General features: G+C 38.2%; 1 protein-coding gene across 3 annotated transcripts in view; it reads left to right on the top strand.

Annotated features, from left to right (window-relative positions):
* Positions 1–8,091, top strand: part of RAB18 (RAB18, member RAS oncogene family) — a 35,302-nt gene extending 27,211 nt beyond the window's left edge. For 2 of the 3 annotated variants that reach the window (XM_031444551.2, XM_031444550.2), the window contains exons 3-7: positions 683–795; positions 1,493–1,565; positions 2,775–2,893; positions 2,968–3,034; positions 6,111–8,091. In XM_031444551.2, coding sequence (XP_031300411.1) covers positions 683–795; positions 1,493–1,565; positions 2,775–2,893; positions 2,968–3,034; positions 6,111–6,286 — 548 coding nt within the window. In that variant the 3' untranslated portion in view covers positions 6,287–8,091. The remainder of the gene's footprint in view (positions 1–682; positions 796–1,492; positions 1,566–2,774; positions 2,894–2,967; positions 3,035–6,110) is intronic. The other variant, XM_010993634.3, reaches the window with a different exon arrangement.
* Positions 8,092–18,609: the final 10,518 nt, after the last annotated feature.

Genomic DNA, 18,609 nt, shown 5'->3' on the forward strand with positions numbered 1-18,609 from the left:
ATATACATAAAATCAGCTCCTCTCCCACCTGCAAGTTCCTCCCAGAATCATTCGAGTAGAATGGCAGGCAAGCACAGCGCCGCCCCTCTGCCCCTGAAGGTGCTGCGCTCAGGTCACGACCTACCTGCTGCCTCTCAGGCTGTTTTTCTCTGCGTGTTTTCCTCATGTCAACTCCCCGCATGGTTAGTGAGACTTTCTGGGTACTTCCCAGCCCTTTGTCCATTTCTGTCTTCTCCTGTCGGAAGATAAAACCAGAGATAGAAGCTCTGATTCTTTTTATCTTACAAAGATGTTGTTACACTTACTGCAAATTCCTGCTTTAAAAACAAACAAGCAAAAACCTAACTTCTGACTATTTATAGATATAAATTTTATATTTATAAATCCTGATCCAGCTGAGCTTCCGCCTGCCCCATAACAACACTCACATTTATAGCCGTGGGCCTGGCAGTTAAGTTGACGTTTGATATACGCCTTCACTTTTCTTCAGCTTATTTTGCATTAGCGGACTGTGAACTTTTTTTTAAAAGGCTGAATAGTAGATTCTTAGTCCAGTCCTAAAGCAGGCCACATGGCAGTACATAAGGGAATCAGGAAAACTTTAGTTAGTAAAAACATAGATGATGAAACAGATGGTGGGCCGAGGCAGCAGTTTGCAAACTGCTGCTTTGCATAATCTTAGGTACCTTGAAGGCACAGTCCAAGGATGGTAGAAAGAAGACAGAAGGAACCAGGCCCAGAGGAGACTTGTTGATTCGTTTATTCTTTTCAACGAAAGTTGAGCACCTATCTAAGGCAAGAATTGCTGGAGGCTGAGGAATTAAACTGGTGATTAAGCAGATGGGGTTCCTTCCTTGGGAAATTCACATTTCCTATGAGTGTACCTCTTACATTCATTACTCCTGATGTGAATCAGAAACATGGAATAAGGAGTTGTTTGGTTTTTTTGCATTTTCCTGAAAGAAGATACTTAGAAAACATTTTTAAAAGTACAACCTAAAAACTGCTTACCTAAAATAAGAAACAGCCCTGTAATTCTCTTTAAATCACTGGTTTTCAACCTTGATTCTATGTTAGAATCACCTGGGAAGATTTTTAAAACTTCTGTCATAGCCTAGAACACTGAAATCAGCATCTTTGGGAGCTGGATCTAGGCTTCGGTGTTCTTCAATTCCCAGGAAATTTTATTTGTACAACCAGAGTTGAGAATCATTGCTTTCAGTGAAATGGGTTTCATGTGTGATAAAAATCTTAAACCCAAAATGGTAGAAAACCTATATACTTTGTTGCATTTTTCTATAGATGATGCAGTATCTATTAATTTAATTTTTATGTAACACTAACAGTAAAAGAACACATTTAAATTTTAAGTTTATAAATGAGTTTGTGCATTGATACTTTAATAATGCTGTTCAGCGTTCTTCTCTTAGTATGTTAAAGGTCTATTATTTATACTTTGTTTTGTTTAATAATAATTGATTGTCATTTTTAGGATACTGCTGGTCAAGAAAGGTTCAGAACATTAACTCCCAGCTATTATAGAGGGGCACAGGGTGTTATATTAGGTAAGGTCTTACTTTAATATACTGTTTAAAAATATTGTTGTTTTATTATTGGAATTTCTGACTTTCCTTGTTTGTGAAGGTCAGTTAAGTTTTTGTTTCACTTTAGTGCTGCTTTTTTTGTGACTTGTAGTTGCGTTAATTTCATGTAATATTAATGAATATTTAAGCTTAAAATTTTGTTCCAGCCCTTTGTCTAGCAATTAAAAAATAAAGATCAGACTATAATTTATTTGATTTAAAAGCACATGTTGCTGAGGACGTAACAAGGACTAGTCCTCCTGCTGTTGGTCTGGTATCCAAAGCCGATCTTCAATCAGGAACTCATTCATACTCATTGCCACTCATACAGGTAGAAGAGTGTTGGTTGTTTAGTGGGATCTGTTTTATTAGTCCTGAAAAAGTAACACAAAGCACTTAATACTGTTGACTTACAATCACACAGAACTTAAAAACCACGTGTGGGTTCTCAGTATAATTTATGGCAAAGTGCTTGTTCTCAATATTCCCGGGAAACTGAATATTGATCAGTTGAAGGGAGAAATCTCTTTTTATATCGTGACTTGTGAAGCTTTGGTTTGGCAGTGACTCTTTCTGGTTTTGATTCAGGATCTTCTACGTTTAGAAACACTTTAAATTAATAAGCTTTTTATTTAGTATAATGCAGAACGATACCAGGTGGAAGTGAAGACAGGGAGACAATCGGGATCCCCCACTCTCTCTACATACTTTTTCAAATTTAAAATTCTGGTCCTTGTAAGAAACAAACAAAGAAATGAACAGGATGGTAGATTTTCAATTCATGTAAAAATTTTTTTTGGTATTTTGAGACATTTGAATCTAAACACCTTTTGGGTTTTAGACACACCTTTTTTTGTTGTTATTATGAATGGGGACAGCTGTTGTTTTGTTTAAATTAATTTTCAGTTTTCACACAGTATATAATTTTGTTTCTTTCACAGTGTGTGTTAATTAAATTGAAGTGTGTGTTTATGTAAATGTATTTTTTTTTAATACACTTGAATCTTCCATCTGAATCAGTAGACACTGATTTTTAAGCCTTGAATGCTTAAAAAACAGACTTGCCTGTATAGGCAAGTTAGTTAGTTCCTAGTTATATATCACTTAGTTAATTAGTTCCTAGTTATATATCAGAAATATAATGCCATTGTTTCTTTTAATATTCACTTAATAAATGACTTTTTATTTCAGTGTATGATGTCACAAGAAGGGACACCTTTGTTAAACTGGATAATTGGTTAAATGAATTGGAAACATACTGCACGAGAAATGACATAGTAAACATGCTAGTTGGAAATAAAATCGATAAGGTAAGAAGTCAGACACTTAGCATTTTGGCTCTGTATTTTGGTAGCTTTTCTTGATCTTTGCATTTATGTTTTAGGAAAATCGTGAAGTTGATAGAAATGAAGGCCTGAAATTTGCACGAAAGCATTCCATGTTATTTATAGGTAGGTGTGTGAATATTTATCCTTTCATTAATAATGAAGAGTTTGAAGTGGAGTTTCTATTACATTCTTCTCCTTATGAACCGTACATTGTATGTATTTAGTTTATGATGTCTTATGCTGTAAAACTAACTGTAGAACCTGGTTCCTTATATTTTCTTCTGCAAAAAAAAAAAAAAAAAATAGAATCACATTATGTGAATTCATACAGAACACAGTCATCTCATTCCTCTCGGGATTGAATGGCCCTCAGTAAAGCCAGGCGCCCAGGCTGAAGTGTAAACTGGTCCATGTGCTCGGGGCAGTGGCACCCCCTGAGAGCTTGTTGAAAATGTTTCATTCCAGGCCCTAACCCAGATTTTCTGAGTTAGAGTCTGCATTTCAACATGACGTCCATGTGATTTGGATGCATGTTAATATTTGAGAAGCACGGTAGAGCTGGGGCGGGCCCCACTGCTTGTCCGGGAACACGGCACACCCCATCAGCTACGCATCACCTGTGGCTCTTTCTGTGCTTTGTGGCAGAGTTCAGTCACTGCAGGGGAAACCATATGGCATCAGAGTCTAAACTATATACCCTCTAGTCCTTTCCAGAGGAAGTTTGTTGACCCCTTATCTCACAAAGTGGACTAGCTACATCACCAGGGAGCTTTTAAAAATGACAGGTCCCTGGGCCTTATCACAGGTCTGAAACAGGGCCTAGAAGGCAGTTTATAAAAAACACCCTGGTTGATTCTGATATGAAGCCCGCTTTAGGACTTACTGAGTTAGCTCTCCTGTGTTGGAACCTACTGGGAATCAGGAGATGGAAGTGAGAGAGCATCACATTAGACAGAAGGGGAGTGGTGTAAATGGAAGGCACAGGGAGGGTTAGGCAGGAACTGAGAAGTCCTCCTGCCACTTACTTGCTGGGTGTCCTTCATGTCTTTATGTCAGTTTGTTCAATTAATATCTGTTCAACACTGTGGCTGTAACAGTGAACAGAGTGGCCCAGCTCCTTGCCCTCATGGAGTTTACATACCAGAATGGGAAACAGACTTACGTAAGTAAGTAGTACCATGATGGAAACAAAGCATTGTAATGGGAGAGAGAATGACCAGGGTGGTAAGTAAAAGTTCTTTGAGAGAGTGCCGTTTGAGCAAGAATCCATCACACAAAGGCCTAAGGGACAGCGTCTGAGGCTGAGAGAATAGCGGATATTTCCTGAGGGAGGAACCAGTCTAGTGTGTTTAAGAAACAGGAAGGAAAGCCTGTGGGCTGGAGCATAGTGTGTGTGGAGAGGAGGATAGTGATAATGGGAGAGGAGATTTTAAAAAGTCGTGTTGGACCTTTTAGGATAAAGAAGCGAATTTTATCCCAAATGTTGTGGAAAGTAAGGGAGTACTTCAAAAAGTCTTTAAAGAGACTCAGTTGTGTAGAAAACAGACCAAGGGAAGCAGAAGCAAGAGGCTAGTTTATCTTACAGTGGCGCCGGTGAATGCTGCTGGTGGCATTGACCGCGGTGGCATTAGTGGGTGGTGGAAGTTGGACGATCCTGGAGATCCTTGGATGGCTGTGCTGACAGACTGAGGGGGAGGGTAAGGAAGGGGAGCACAGGTAACTCGGAGTCTCTGGCTTGAGCAGCTCGGACTGCACTGCTCTGGCTGGGCTGGGGAAGACTGAGACAGGAGCAGGTGTGGGTCGGGAAGGAGGGAATCAGGAACAAAGTGTGTTTCGGACAGCCAGTGGCCATGCTGGCCGTTGGCACTTAGGTGGCGTTTAAAGTCATGGGATTGGGGCGATCCCTACAGGAAGACCTGGAAGACAAGAGCTGAAGACTGAACCCCAGGCTACTCCAGCAATTAGACATCAGCAGAAAGAGGAGGTGCCAGCAAGTAAGGCTGTGAGTGACATGCCAGTGAGTGGACTACCCAGAAGTGTTCAGTGTCCTGGAAGCCAAGTGAACAAAGAAAATGATCAGCTGTATCAAATGCTGCAGGATGTCAGATAAGATGAGGACGTTGGATTTGACAAGTGGGAGGGTGTTGGTAGTCTTAAAAAAAATCAGTTTCCATGGAATGGTGGGGAATAGAGTAGGCTGAAGAAAAAATTTGAGATAAAATGGAAACAACTTGTATAGTTCACTCTTTATGACAGTTTTGCTTTGGAAGAAGAATGGGGAAACTGGGTGGCTACTAAGCAGGGTATGTGTGCTGGAAGGCAAGTTCGTTGGTTGGTTTGGGTGGGTGAGTGGTTGCTTAATAAGATGGACAATAATTTTGGTGGGCTTTTAAGCTGATTGTTATAATCCAATAAAGAGGGCACATGATCCTTCAGTGAATGAGAAGGGATGGGATCTCAGGAACTAGACAAGGGGGGGGGGGGCTCAGACAGCAACCAGGATGGTTTGCCCATTGCGACAGGAGTGAAGGCAGAGCCTGCAGATACAGGTGCGAGTGGGTTGGTAAGTCTATGAGAGGTATGATCTGTAGTTCTTGTCTGATTGTTTCTGTTCTTAGTGTAGAGGAAGACCATCAGTTGAGTTAGAGGAACTTCAGGATGAAGGCATAAAATAGCCATCTCAGACGGGGAGAAAGGTAGTCAGTAGGAATGTAGGGTGGGGGAGCAGGGCTGTGTGTCCACAGAAGTTTCCTGAGCAAGAATTTAAATGGCGCCAGTGTTGATGATTGTGTATCATTTGTCCAACCACCTGTAGCTGCTTGGTTGCAGGCACAGATTAATTGGTTTAACTTGGAGCCTAAATTTCCTTGTTCTAAAATGGGAATAATATTTCCTTCGGGGGCTAATTTTAAGAACTAAACAAAAAATTAAGGAAAGAACTTTTGCACAATGTTTGAGTAAGGTTTTAAAATTTACAATTCTATCACAAAATCTGGGGCTTGTATACCACTAGTCTTATGATAGAATTTAAAGAGCTCCACTTTGAGAGTTGTGGGTAATTCACTAATATTAAACCTGTGGGGAGAAATTTGGCTCCTTATATATTGTCGACTGATATTTCTGCCATAATAGTTTCCCAGAAAATCCTAGGAGTATGACCAGAAAAGAATGTACTCTCACAACTGTGCTTGAATTTCAGAGGCAAGTGCAAAAACCTGTGATGGTGTACAGTGTGCTTTTGAGGAGCTTGTTGAAAAGATCATTCAGACGCCTGGACTGTGGGAAAGTGAGAACCAGAACAAGGGGATGAAGCTGACACACAGGGAAGAAGGCCAAGGAGGTGGGGCCTGCGGCGGCTACTGCTCTGTGTTATAAACTCTGGGAAGTGCCATCTCTTGCATATTTGATCAGATAGTGACATCTTTCTGTACATAAACTCTGTAACTGCTATTCTAGGGACCTTGCGGTTTGCACATACTTGTTTTGTATCATGGCAGTAAATACTTGCGAGAAATCCCACTCACCGACTTTCCCAGGTAACACGTTACGGTACGGCATGCACAGTCTGCAGTTTTTTATGTAGCATAAGATAGGTGTACCTTTATAAGTACATTTGATTTTATGATTTACGTTCATCATGTGATTTAAAAAACCCACCTATCTAGTATATGTTGGTCCAAGGTCTACTTCTGGCCTCCTTTTCGCTTCAGTCCTCCCGTCAGTTACTGACGAATCGGTACACAGAACTCCCAGGCCCACTGGGAGATAAGCAGATGTCGTCAAGCCTGGCCGGTTTGCCTTCAGGAATAGCAAAGAGCATGCTTCTACAGCTTCTCTAGGACGCTTGCTGACAGGGTCTCTTCTAGTTGTGAGCAAGATTCTCTTGACAGGTCGCAGTCCAGTCCAATTTATAATTAAATCTCTGTTCTGATGATGCTTCTAAAACCGCATTTATGTGTTAAAGAAGCTTGGTCTTACTTTGAATTTACTTCATTGAGTAGCTCAGTTGCTTAACTGGTGTTTTAATTCTGTGATTTGTACGTGGGCTTCATGACCGTTGTTGTGGGATTTCCATTTACGTGGTATTTGGCAGAATGGCAATAAGGTTTCCTCCCGTTTCGGTTTTGGAAGGACAGCAATAGTGTGTTTTATGTAATTCATGTAGTACTTAACACTTTTAAAGCCAGCGCCTTTTCCCATGAACGTTGGTGGGGTTTGTCCAGGTACCTCAGTTGTAGCTTGTATAATGTTAATGAATGTCTGTATCCTGTGACTTCCGTAAATGGCTAGTTGATATTCATAAATGTATTTCTGCATTTTGAGGGTTGAGGGTAAAAACACTAAACTGTAATTTGAGAAAAGCATATTGCTTCAGATTTTCACATTGTGGGAAAGTACTGTTGTAATGGAAATCTTGGCAACTCACTGTAACGAGCAGTCAACAGTTTATCAAAACCAACTTGTACAGACTAATAAACCTTTTCCACAGCATTCAGTTTTCTAACCTCTTGCTATTGTATATTGTAGATATTTTTTTCATTCGTATGTTATTTAATTTACACTGATCTCTGCTCTTTTAAACCCCCAGATAAGTAATTTGTCCTTTCAGGCAGATCACTCTTAATACCCATCGGTAAGATTAATAAGAAATACTCATTTCTGGGCAGTTTGTTCTCTGTATACAATTGCAAATGATAAACATTTTTGTGAGTCGCCTTTGCAATACGTGTGATAATTGAGTTCCTTCAAGTTGGGTTCTTTCTGAAATGTACATCTTCATATGAGAAAACCTCACATTCTACATGCTTCACACTTGTTAGACTATGTTACATGTGATTAAAGGTTTAATACATTATGTATTTTTTTTTACTGTTAAACATATATACTTTAATGTTGGAGAAAGATAGCTAACACATGTACTTATGATTTGTTGTTACATTAAAACTGTAGATTTGTATATTTATGTACACATTTGTGTAGTTTCTATATTGACAAGACATTTCTGTTTATTGCTGTTTGCTCCTTGAGTTATATAATAATCTTTCTGTGCATTGGATTGTCTTGATTTGATCAGAATTTGGATACATCTGAGTCATTTAACTTTTAAAAACCAATTTTGTTTGATAGATTTATATTGTAACTTTTTACAGTTTTTGAATAAATATAGCCTGCTTTCCCTAGATGCATTTGTGCAGGAAGTGTTATACATTTCCCTACTACTCTCATCAGCTGAGGAACTCCTGAGTATAATATTCAGATTCTGTTAGCTATTCTGTTACTATTGTTACACGCTTATTTCACAGCATAGGTTTCCTAAGCGCAGTAATAGTGATATCTAAAATTAGTCACTTAAGTAACAGAATTTTGTCATTTCTCCGTTTCTCAAATCACTTGAAGTCATTTTTAAAGTGCCTTTTACAGATAGTGCAAATGAGAGCAATTAGAATATAGTATTTTGAGTTCTAGAATTACTGACATAGACCTAAATCAAACAAATAGCTGTTCAGTTTATATTAATAGTCGACATTTATTGAAAGCTTACTTGGTGTCAGGTGCTGTTCCAAGTGCTGGATCACCTCATTCAACCTCACAGCACCTGAAGAGGTTGGCTGGTACTGCAATTACGCCCGTTTTAAAGATGAGATGAATGAAACAGATGCGTTAAGTAACTTCCCAAGGTTCACAAAGCTGATCGGTGATGTCAAGGCGTTTACACTCCTGCGTCCACGCTCTTAACCACCTACCAGCTTTTTGCTTTAGTGTGGCAGGCGTATCATTCTTTGTTCTGTGTAATAGGCATTTACAACCTGTAAGTTATTTCAGGTGTTTTGGTTATAGAGTCAATCCCACTGATGTAAACCAGCCATGTAAGTCATTTGACCTAAAAGTTAAGGTGGTGGAGTAGGAGGTCTCTTCTATTTTCTCACGGTGGAATGAAAATCCTTGACTTAGAAAAGATACAAAGTCAGGGGACTTAGGGCACCTTAATTTCCTGTTCGTAATTGGACATGAGAAAATATATTAAATCCGGGAACAGCCTTTTTCTCAAAATTGAAATCTAGGGGATGTTTGCATTTGGAGAACTCAATTGCCATCTACAGAATCACACCTGACGTTGGCTTTCTAATTGAATGCAGTCAGATTGGAGTTAATTTTTGGTTCATTATAGTTTGCATAGTCAGGAAGTAGCCATGATTCTGTTCGAAGTGTGGGAGTGGCTCCGTAGGTCCTAAGAGACTCCTTGTGCCACGACTGACTCTCCCTGTGGGATGGCACACACCTACCTTGGATCTGTAAGATCTATAAATACAGGTTAGTGTGTATTTTTTTCTAACATTTTCAGGTGAACTGGGATAATCCTCTAAGAACTGTAGACAGTAAGTCTTCTCCGTATTCAAGCATTACGCTTCTCTATCTTGGGGTCCACTTCACCAGCCATTCCTAGGAAGAGTTTGTGCTTCATGTATCTTCCCTTGTAGACATAGGAGTCAAAGCATTTAATCACTTTTAGAAGATATTATGCTAGTTCTGACCCCAGCTGTGCTGACGGTTGTCAACTATAGACTTCATGCTGGATTTTGTCTAGAAATGTTGAAAGAAAGGAACAGAAAGAAATAGGCAAAGTCAAGACTTGGAGCAAAGGAATGATTTACTCAGGATTCTTATTTGGGAACCTCGATCAGGTTGGAGAGAAAAAAATGTAGACAACTTTTGTTACATTTTAGGGCTTTAAATTTTACTATTTGTTGCTGGGTTTGTTTTTTTTTCCCTCCATATTTAGGAATCAGTAATGTTTCTGATTGTGGTGTAAGTTTGCTTCAGCGCCTCTTAGTTCCAGCTCTTTTGTCACGTGTTTCCATTAGTGTGAGCTTCTGCTCTCAGTCCTGCCCCCTCACCATCTCTCTCACACAAACAGTGTTTTTCTTTTTCTTTTTATATTAACCTGATAACAAATTATGGGATTTTATTTGTATTTCTTTGATGACTAGTGGGGTTGAGCATTTTTAATATTTTATTGGATATTTATATTATTTTTTTATTCATTGCTGACGTGTGTTGTGGTTGCCTATCCACATCCACTTACTTTTCTCACAGTACTGCGCATTTTTTCTTTGGACACCTGTCCCCCATCACCACACATGCAGTTTGGATGGGATTGTCACACCCTTAGCTCTAGAGCTGGCCTCGTTATTATTAACCCATGCCACTCCCCGCAACTCCCCGTAGTCAACGGCTTGGGGATGGGCACCTGGCCCACGTCAGGCTACTTAGTTACAGGATGTTTACTGAGGCTTCCTTAGGAGCTGCGGGAGAAGACACCTTCTTGGAGATAGTGTGGTGTGAGGATTCGTACTCTGAACTTGCTGCGGCCAGTTTTTCTAATTTAAAGGAGCCAGTCTGAGGCAGTACCAAGAAAATGAAAAGGAGTCTTAAGTTGAAGCCTTGATGCCATCTGGAGCCTCTGGATCAAACTGGACCTGAAGTTGGTGCTATTTCTGGACTTTGCATTTCTGTGAGCCAGTAAATTCCATTTTTGTTTAAGCCAGTTCAAGTTGGATCTTTCCTTGTAACCACATGTGTTCTGTCTATGGTCTTGTAGGGGCTGTTTGTACATTGAGTTTGATATGCTGATGACTATCACTTGAAAAGCCATTATTCTTACGTGACTGTTAGTATTTTAGTGAGGTTACTTTCATGTATTTCTTTGTGGAGAAACATACATATAAATGAGCTAATTTTGTAGATGTAATGTTAAGGACTCCTTATTTTATAGGGTCTCATGGGTTTTTGTTTGTTTGTTTGTTTCTATTTTGGTTTAATAGGAAAGTCTATAACAATTTACAAGTCTACTAGCAATACGTGAGGGGGTCGGTTTTCCCCCGGCATTCTCCATCAGCAGCAGGATATGTTCTCAGATTTTTGCCACTTTGATGTTTATAAGGTGTTTGCTTACTTTAGTTTGCGTTTTCTGCAGAGCATTTTTCATGTTTATAGGCTATTTGAAGTTTCTCTTTTTTGAAATGATTATTCATATCCTTTGCTAGCTTTTCTGTTCAGTTTTTTCCTGGTTTTATTATGTTACATGAGCTCTTTGTATGGTACATAATAACCTATATACGTATGTTTCAAGCATTTGTTTCTAACCCGATGTTTGTTTTTCAGTTTGTTTATGCTGTGTTTTTTCTTATAACTCATTTAAAAATATTTTATACCTTTTGGCTTCCTCAGCTCTTCGACTGTACATAACAGTACCCTTAACCTCTCCTGAGATTTTTGTTTTATTTTTTCTTTTAAATCCTTAATAACTTGGAATTCACTTTTGCTTATGACGCGAGGTAGAGGGCCATCTTGTCCTTCATAGGGTGGCCAGTTGGGCCAGTACTGCATATTGAATAAACGTTCCTTTCCCCACTGGGCTGAAATACCACTTTTGCCCTAGATAAAATTCCCGTAAGTGCTGGAATTGACTTTGGCCTTCTTCACCTTGGAAGGTTGTGGATTTCAGTGTAATTGGTTTTCTTTAATCCGTGTCTTTCAGTTTTGCTTTAAAGAAACATTCTTAGAAGGGCTTAGTGAGTTTCAAAAGACTGCTGCAAGAGGGCTGGCGAAACAGGTTTTTGGTGATACTGGCTTACAGTGTGTTTGTGGCTGATAAGGCAAGTCCTTTCTCACTCTGTTTCAGTTTGGTGTTTTTACATGAGTCTTTCACTATATTCTTTGCCTGTTTTTCCTTTTTGTGGTTCCTTTTCTAAACAGAGGAGTTCTTTCTAAAATGTGATGGGGATATTAATCTTTTCTCAGTAATCTCTGTTGCTGAAGTCTCCCAATTAGTGGTTTGTCTTTTGAATTTGTTTGAAACACTGCATAACTTAAAAGTTTTTTAACTAAAATTTTAATCATTTTAATCAATTTGTAAAAGCTGGGATTCTAGTTGGAATCACATGATAAATATTTCTACATGAATTCTGAGAAAACCAATACTTTAATGATAAGATTTGCCATTAGGAAATGGGATGTCTTTCTGACTATTCAGATTGTATACTGTTTTTTATATTTATAGTTTTCTTTACATAGGTCCTGAACCTTCTTTTTAAAAACTTATTCCTGAGAACTTGTTTTTCCCATTAGTGTGAGTAGAACTGGTTTTCTCCTTTTAGAATCTGTGTAGTTGTTGCTAATAAGGAGAAGCTATTGACTTTCCTCTGTATCCAACTGACTGATCCATTTGGTGCTTTGGATTAAACTAAGGTTTCTTTAGTTTTCTAGGTAAAATAGAAAAAAATAATTTGTAATTTTAGTATGTATATTTGTTTGGAGGAAATTGCAGCCATCTGTTGTGTTTCTGATATCATTCTGAATCTGTTTCCTGACAGACTGTTGGGAGGAAACTGCTCATTTCACAACCGATGCTGAGGTCTGCACACTCCAGCCGTGGGTGAGGCAGCTCACGGCACGTGCGGCTCCCCCGGGGCCGGGGCCAGGGCTCTTCCTGGATTCCCATAGGCCAGGCTCGCCCCAGCATCTGCCTCTTTCCACTGTTCCCCATTTGTAGTCACAGTGAGACTGGACCCTTGTTTCTGTTGTTGCGAACTTCATTTTTTTTTTTTTGCAAGATTCATAAAACTGAGGAGATTCTTTTTCTACATTCTGGAATACTTTATTTTAAAAATGGGTATTGCCTGTTTGTTGGAAGTTTCCTAGAAGTGAGTAGAGCATAATGTTCAGGAGTGTGGCCTTGGAACTCAGAGTGAACTCATACCCCAGCTCAGTTTTACTGCTGTGTGATCTTGGGCCCGTTACCTAACCTTCTTGGGTCTCAGTTTCTTCATATTAAAAATGGGACAGTAATAGTCTCAACACTTTGTAGGGTTGTTCTAGGCATTAAATGAGGAATGTAAAGGCTGACAGTGCATTTCAAATAAGTGTTAGCTGTTGTTATTAGCATATTGTGGTTATTGGTCTTCTCAGTTTTTCTATTGCTCCTTAAGTCAGTTTTTATAATTCACACAGAGAAAACAAAGTGGCTTTTTTTTTCTTTTGAGGTTTAAATTTTTTTCTGGACCAGAACTGTATATACTCACTCAAAAATTATTTTTCTAAGGTTATAGTTTCTCATTCCATGTGTGTATATCTGTATTTTCCTTTCGCAGGCAGTTTGTGTGGTCTTTTTAACAGGCAAAAAGGTAGTCTAGAACAGTGAACTGGGAAGGAATGATGTATTGATTTCCAAGAAGAGCAGATAAATGCCGATGAGGCACCTGTTGAGAATACCGCCTGGTTCCCTGCCTTGCAAAGCCCCGGATGTTGACAGCCGGCCTCATGTCAGGCTGCACCTGTGTCAGGAAGGTGTACAGGCTCCTGGCTGCAAGACATTGTCGTTTTTAGATTCGTGTTCCTTTATGCATGTTTGCTTTCCCATGTGTCACGCTTATGCCACCTCCTTTAGACACAACCAACATCTAAGTTTTCCCTAAACAGCGCTCATAAATCTGCGGTGCTGGATAGACAGCATAACCATGTATGTTAACAGACATGTCTGTTTACACTTAACCTGTTGCACAGTTCACTGTTCGTTAACAGAAAAACGAATACGTCACTCTAACCAAATGATTATTTCAGAGTCATGATACCAGTAGAACTGCCAACCATGAACCTACTAAGATGTCAAAACTCACTTACATCCTTTCTGACCTTAGGTGTTTACCTGCTATGGATGTACAGTCGTGTGTTCAAATTATTTGGATAAATTGTTTTTTTCTATGTGGTTGCATTCTCCTATTTGATGTAAGTTCATTTGTTTCTGCTTATATAATTTTAGGGTTTACTGTTTTCATCATTTTTAATTTATTTAATCTTTTGAATAATTAAATTTCCCACGGCTCAAAAGTCAGTACCCAAGGGGGCAGGGTGTAGCTCCATGGTAGAGCGCATACTTAGCAGGCACAAGGTCCTGGGTTCAATCCCCAGCACCTCCATTAGAATAAATAAACCTAATGCCCACTCACCCAAAGCAAAACAAACAAAAGAAGTTAATACCATATAAGGTGCTGAGTCAGAGGTCATGTTCCTAAACCTGTCAACTGACCTCGCTGCCCTCCCCCTAGTCATTATTACTAGGTTCTGGTTTATCCCTCCTGTGTTTCTTTTTGCAAAAGTTATGCAATATTCTTCTGTCCTTTTCTTACACAGAAGGTAGCATACTACACACTCTCTTGAATCTGGTTGAGAATACTGCCTGGTTGAGAATACTGTTTCGTTTACCTGTGACCTGAATTCCATATACCATCAGTCAGTGGAACTCTCCCTCAGTCTTTTTTTTTATGGTTGCAGGCCCTCTATTGTGGATTTCACCCTTTATTCAACCAGTTGCCCGTGAATGGACAGTGAATAACCTTGTGTGTTGTTTTGTATGTGCGGAGGATGAGGTCTGAAGGCAATTTAAAAATTTTTTATTGAAGCATATTTTACAGTAAACGAATGCACCCACTTTAGGACTATATTTTGATGGGTTTTAATAAATATATACCTTTATGTAACCACTATCACGAAACCTGGAACATTCCTATTACCAAGGACATTTCCAGAAGTTCCCCTGTGTACAGTGTTTGGTCCCCTGCCTCCTGCCTCTACGACACCTGACACTGCCTGGGGCTTTCTGTCTCTCCCCCAGTCCCCTCTCCCCACTGGTAAGTACTAGTTTGGTCTCTTTGTCTGTGAGTCTGTATCTTTTTTGTTATATTCACTAGTTTGTTGGAGTTTTTTTTTAGATTTCACATATAAGTGATCAGTCGGGTTTTTTTTGTTTGTTTTTGGGGGGGGGTTTTGATTAGTGAGGTCAACAGGAAATTATTGATAGAGGAAAAATGGTAGAACTAAAGGATGAAAATAGTAGAACCAAAGGATGAGTATTCCCACTAGGGTGAAATATTTTAGAATGGATATATTAAGGTAAGTGAGCTGGAAAGATAGTCACTAGCAGAGAGATGCTTGACCTTGAGTTTTGGGAGCACATTATGGTTATAAACACACATGGATGCTTGAGATGGGGTGGAGGCTGGAAGTGAAGAGACCAAAGCACTAGATGGATCATGGGTGTTTCTTCAGTCAACAGGTGCACAGTTGAATAAGTTCTAGACTCTGCTCTGCTCCACAAATGTAGTCCCTTGCCAGAATCACAGTGACTGGATTTACAGTGTATTTGTAAATCAAGCTCTCTCCCTCACTGTTTTTTTTTTTTTAACAACAAATCTTGGCAATCAGTTTATCCAGTTACAAAATGAAGTTTTTTGGAATTCTGACAGGAGCCTTATTATATTTATATATTAACTTATAAACTGACATTTTAAAAAATCTCCCTACCCCGAAACATGGCGTATCTTTCCATTTATTGAGTTCCTGCTTTATGTCCTTCAATAGAATTTTAGAATTTCTTCATATACATCCCCAAGTTGTATTTGTTCTTGTGTTCCTCGGCATTTTATTGTTACTGTGGTATATCAAGTTTTTTTTTTTCTTATTTTTCTCTGTAATAAAGAAAAATTACTTTGTTTCTTATAAATAACATTTACTGAATTTGTAATTAATACTAGTCTATGCGGTGTTTATTTCTAGGTTCCTAATAATATATGTGAGTTCAAGATGATTTTGTCTGATTCTGATTTTATGACAATAATATTTTGCCTTATATGTACTATTTGCTTTTTTAAAAAAATTCAGTAAATAGTTTCTATCTTAGAATATTGATTTACACTCATACTTTTAATATTTTAATTAAAATATTAAATATTTTTTCAAATTCTTTTTGGCCACCTATTGATATAAACAAATGATTTCATTGCTTGGCTTAATGTAAGGAGTCATGTTGAAGATTTCTTGTTTTGAAGCCATCGTTACATTCTTGGACTATATCTTACTTATCTGAATCGTATTTTTAAAAAATACTCCACTTCATTCAACTTACTCATACATTTGTAACTTGCATCTGTAAGCTACGTGAAGGCACAAAGTAAATCTTGTAAACTGATCCATCTTCAATAAATGAAAAAGCCAAACCCAGGTTCTGCTGAACATGTGCTCATGGAGCAGGCAAGTGAGATTTCTTCATACTTCTTTCCTTCCTGCCTCTCCTGCCTCAGATTACTTCATGAAAGGCTGCATTTGACAAAGGTGTCAGATAAAAAAGCACTGCAAAAACAAAAACAAAAACAAAGGAAAGTACCTAGAAAATGGCAGCGCATACATAGAATTGTGCTGTCCCACTCTGTCCCACAGCTTTCTGGGGGTTCTGTTGTCTTTCTTATTTTTATTTGTTATTATTGAAGTACAGTTGATTTACAAGGTTGTGTTACTTTCTGGTGTACAGCATAGTGATTCAGATATATATATCTATCTGTATATCTATATATAGATATATAGATACTGTTTTTCATTATATGTTATCTGTTGTCTTTAAGCCCTTTTTAAATTGATGTTTAGGTTCTGTATTAATTTTTCTCACATTAACGAGATAGGCACTAAATCTTCATTTTTGTTCTCAGATAAAATGGATCAGTAGAAGTGAAATTATTAGATCATATGGTATGAATATCTTTTTTTAATTGTAGTCAATTTACAATATTGTTGTTAGTCTCTGGTGTACAGCATAGTGATTCAGTTCTACACACAGACACATATATTTTTCATATTCTTTTTTATTCTAGGTTGCTAAAAGATATTGAATATAGTTCCCTGTGCTATACAGGAGAAAATTGTTGTTTATCTATTTTATGTATAGTAGTTAGTAACTGCAAACTACCAATTTACCCCTCCCCCCTCTTGCCCCCCAGTAACCGTAAGTTTGTTTCCTATGTCTCTGAGTCTGTTTCTGTTTTGTAAATAAATTCATCTGTGTCATTTTTAAAGATGCTACATATAAGTGATACCATGTGATATTTTCCTTTCTCTGTCTTATTTCACTTAGTATTATAATCTCTAGGTCCATCCATGTTGCTGTAAATGGCATTATTTTATTCTTTTTTATGGCTGAACAGTACTCCATTGTGTGTGTGTACACACACACACACACACACACCCCACAACTTTTTTATCCAGTCATCTGTCGACGGACATTTAACGTTGCTCCCATGTCTTGGCTATTGTTGGCTGTTACGAACATTGGGGTATATGTATCTTTTCAAATTAGAATTTCCTGAGGACGTATGCCCAGGAGTGGGATTGCTGGATCATATGGCAGGTCTATTTTTAGTCTTTTATGGAATCTCTAAACTGTTTTCCACAATGGCTGCACCAAACTACATTCCCACCAGCAGTGTTGAGGGCTCCCTTTTCTCCACAGCCTCTCCAGTATTTATGGTTTGTGGACTTTTTAATGATGGCCACTCAGACCAGTGTGAGGTGATACCTCCTTGTAATTTTGATTTGCATTTCTTTGATAATTAGCAATATTGAGCATCTTTTCGTTTCTATTGTTTTTTATAGGATTGAATTCAGTGAGCACAAACTGTGTGGCTATCTAGAGAGACCGGACCTACAAACGTGGCTCATAGTAGATCAGTCTGCCCTAAATTTTTAAATTTATTGCCGTTGAACATAAAAGGTCTCTCAATTTCTTCTGTACTCAGGGATATATCTTATTTCTTAGACCTAACTATATATTTTCTTTTTCTCTCTTGTATTCCCCTTTTATCAGACTTATTAGGGTTTAATCTGCATTTTCAAAGAACAAGATTTTATTTTTACTTCTATTTTAAAATTTCATCCTTTAGTTTAAAAAAAAGAAAATCTTTACTTTTATTTTTAAAGCTGTTTAAAATATTAGAGTGATTGAAAATAAGAAAAACATAAAGTTTACCTTCATTTTAACTTCTTTGTTGCTCATTTCTTTGTGGAGATTTAAGTTTCCACGTAGTATTACATTCTGTCTTAAGAGCTTCCTTTAATATGTCTTGTAGCACAGGTCTGCTGGCAGTTAATTCCCCCCAGTTTTTTTCCTTTCTGGAAAAAAAAATCTTCATTTCACCTTCAGTTTTGAAAAATATTTCTCCTGAATATAGGTTGTGGCTTTGGAGGTTTTCTTTTTTTCCCCCTCTTTCAGTCTTTCAAAGTGTTTCTCTCTTGTCTTCTGATTTGATTGTTTCTGATGAGAAATTTGCTGTCCTTTGTCCCTCTGTGCGTTAGATGTCTTTTTTCCTCTGTCACCCTCCTTTTCCTTATTTCTTCTTCAGTATTTTCCCTTTATCTTTGGTTTTTAGTCATTTCACTGTGATGTATGTGTAAGTATGTGTGTGGTTTACTTTGTTTTGGTTTTGGGTTCTTTTGGGAGGTCTTTATCTTGCTTGGGATTCTCTGAGAGTCTTAGATTAGTGGCTTGATATCATTCATTATTTTTAGAAAATTATAGCCACTGTCTCTTTAAATTTTTTTTCCTCCATTCTTCTTTCTTCTCCTTCTGGGACTCCAAATTACATTTATGTTAAACCAAAAAAAATTTTTTTGACGTAATTGTAGATTTGCAAGAAGTGGAAGAGACAGCACAGAGCAGTCCCATGAACACTTCACCCAGTTTCCCCCAGGGGTTACATCCTACATAATTAACACCAGAACCAGCAGATGGACACCGGTACAGGGTGTGTTTCTTTCTATGACATTTTATTGCACATGTAGACTAGTTTAACCTCCACCCTATTCATGATACAGAA

Source organism: Camelus dromedarius, chromosome 26 (assembly GCF_036321535.1).
Source record: "Camelus dromedarius isolate mCamDro1 chromosome 26, mCamDro1.pat, whole genome shotgun sequence".
Lineage (NCBI taxonomy): Eukaryota > Metazoa > Chordata > Mammalia > Artiodactyla > Camelidae > Camelus > Camelus dromedarius.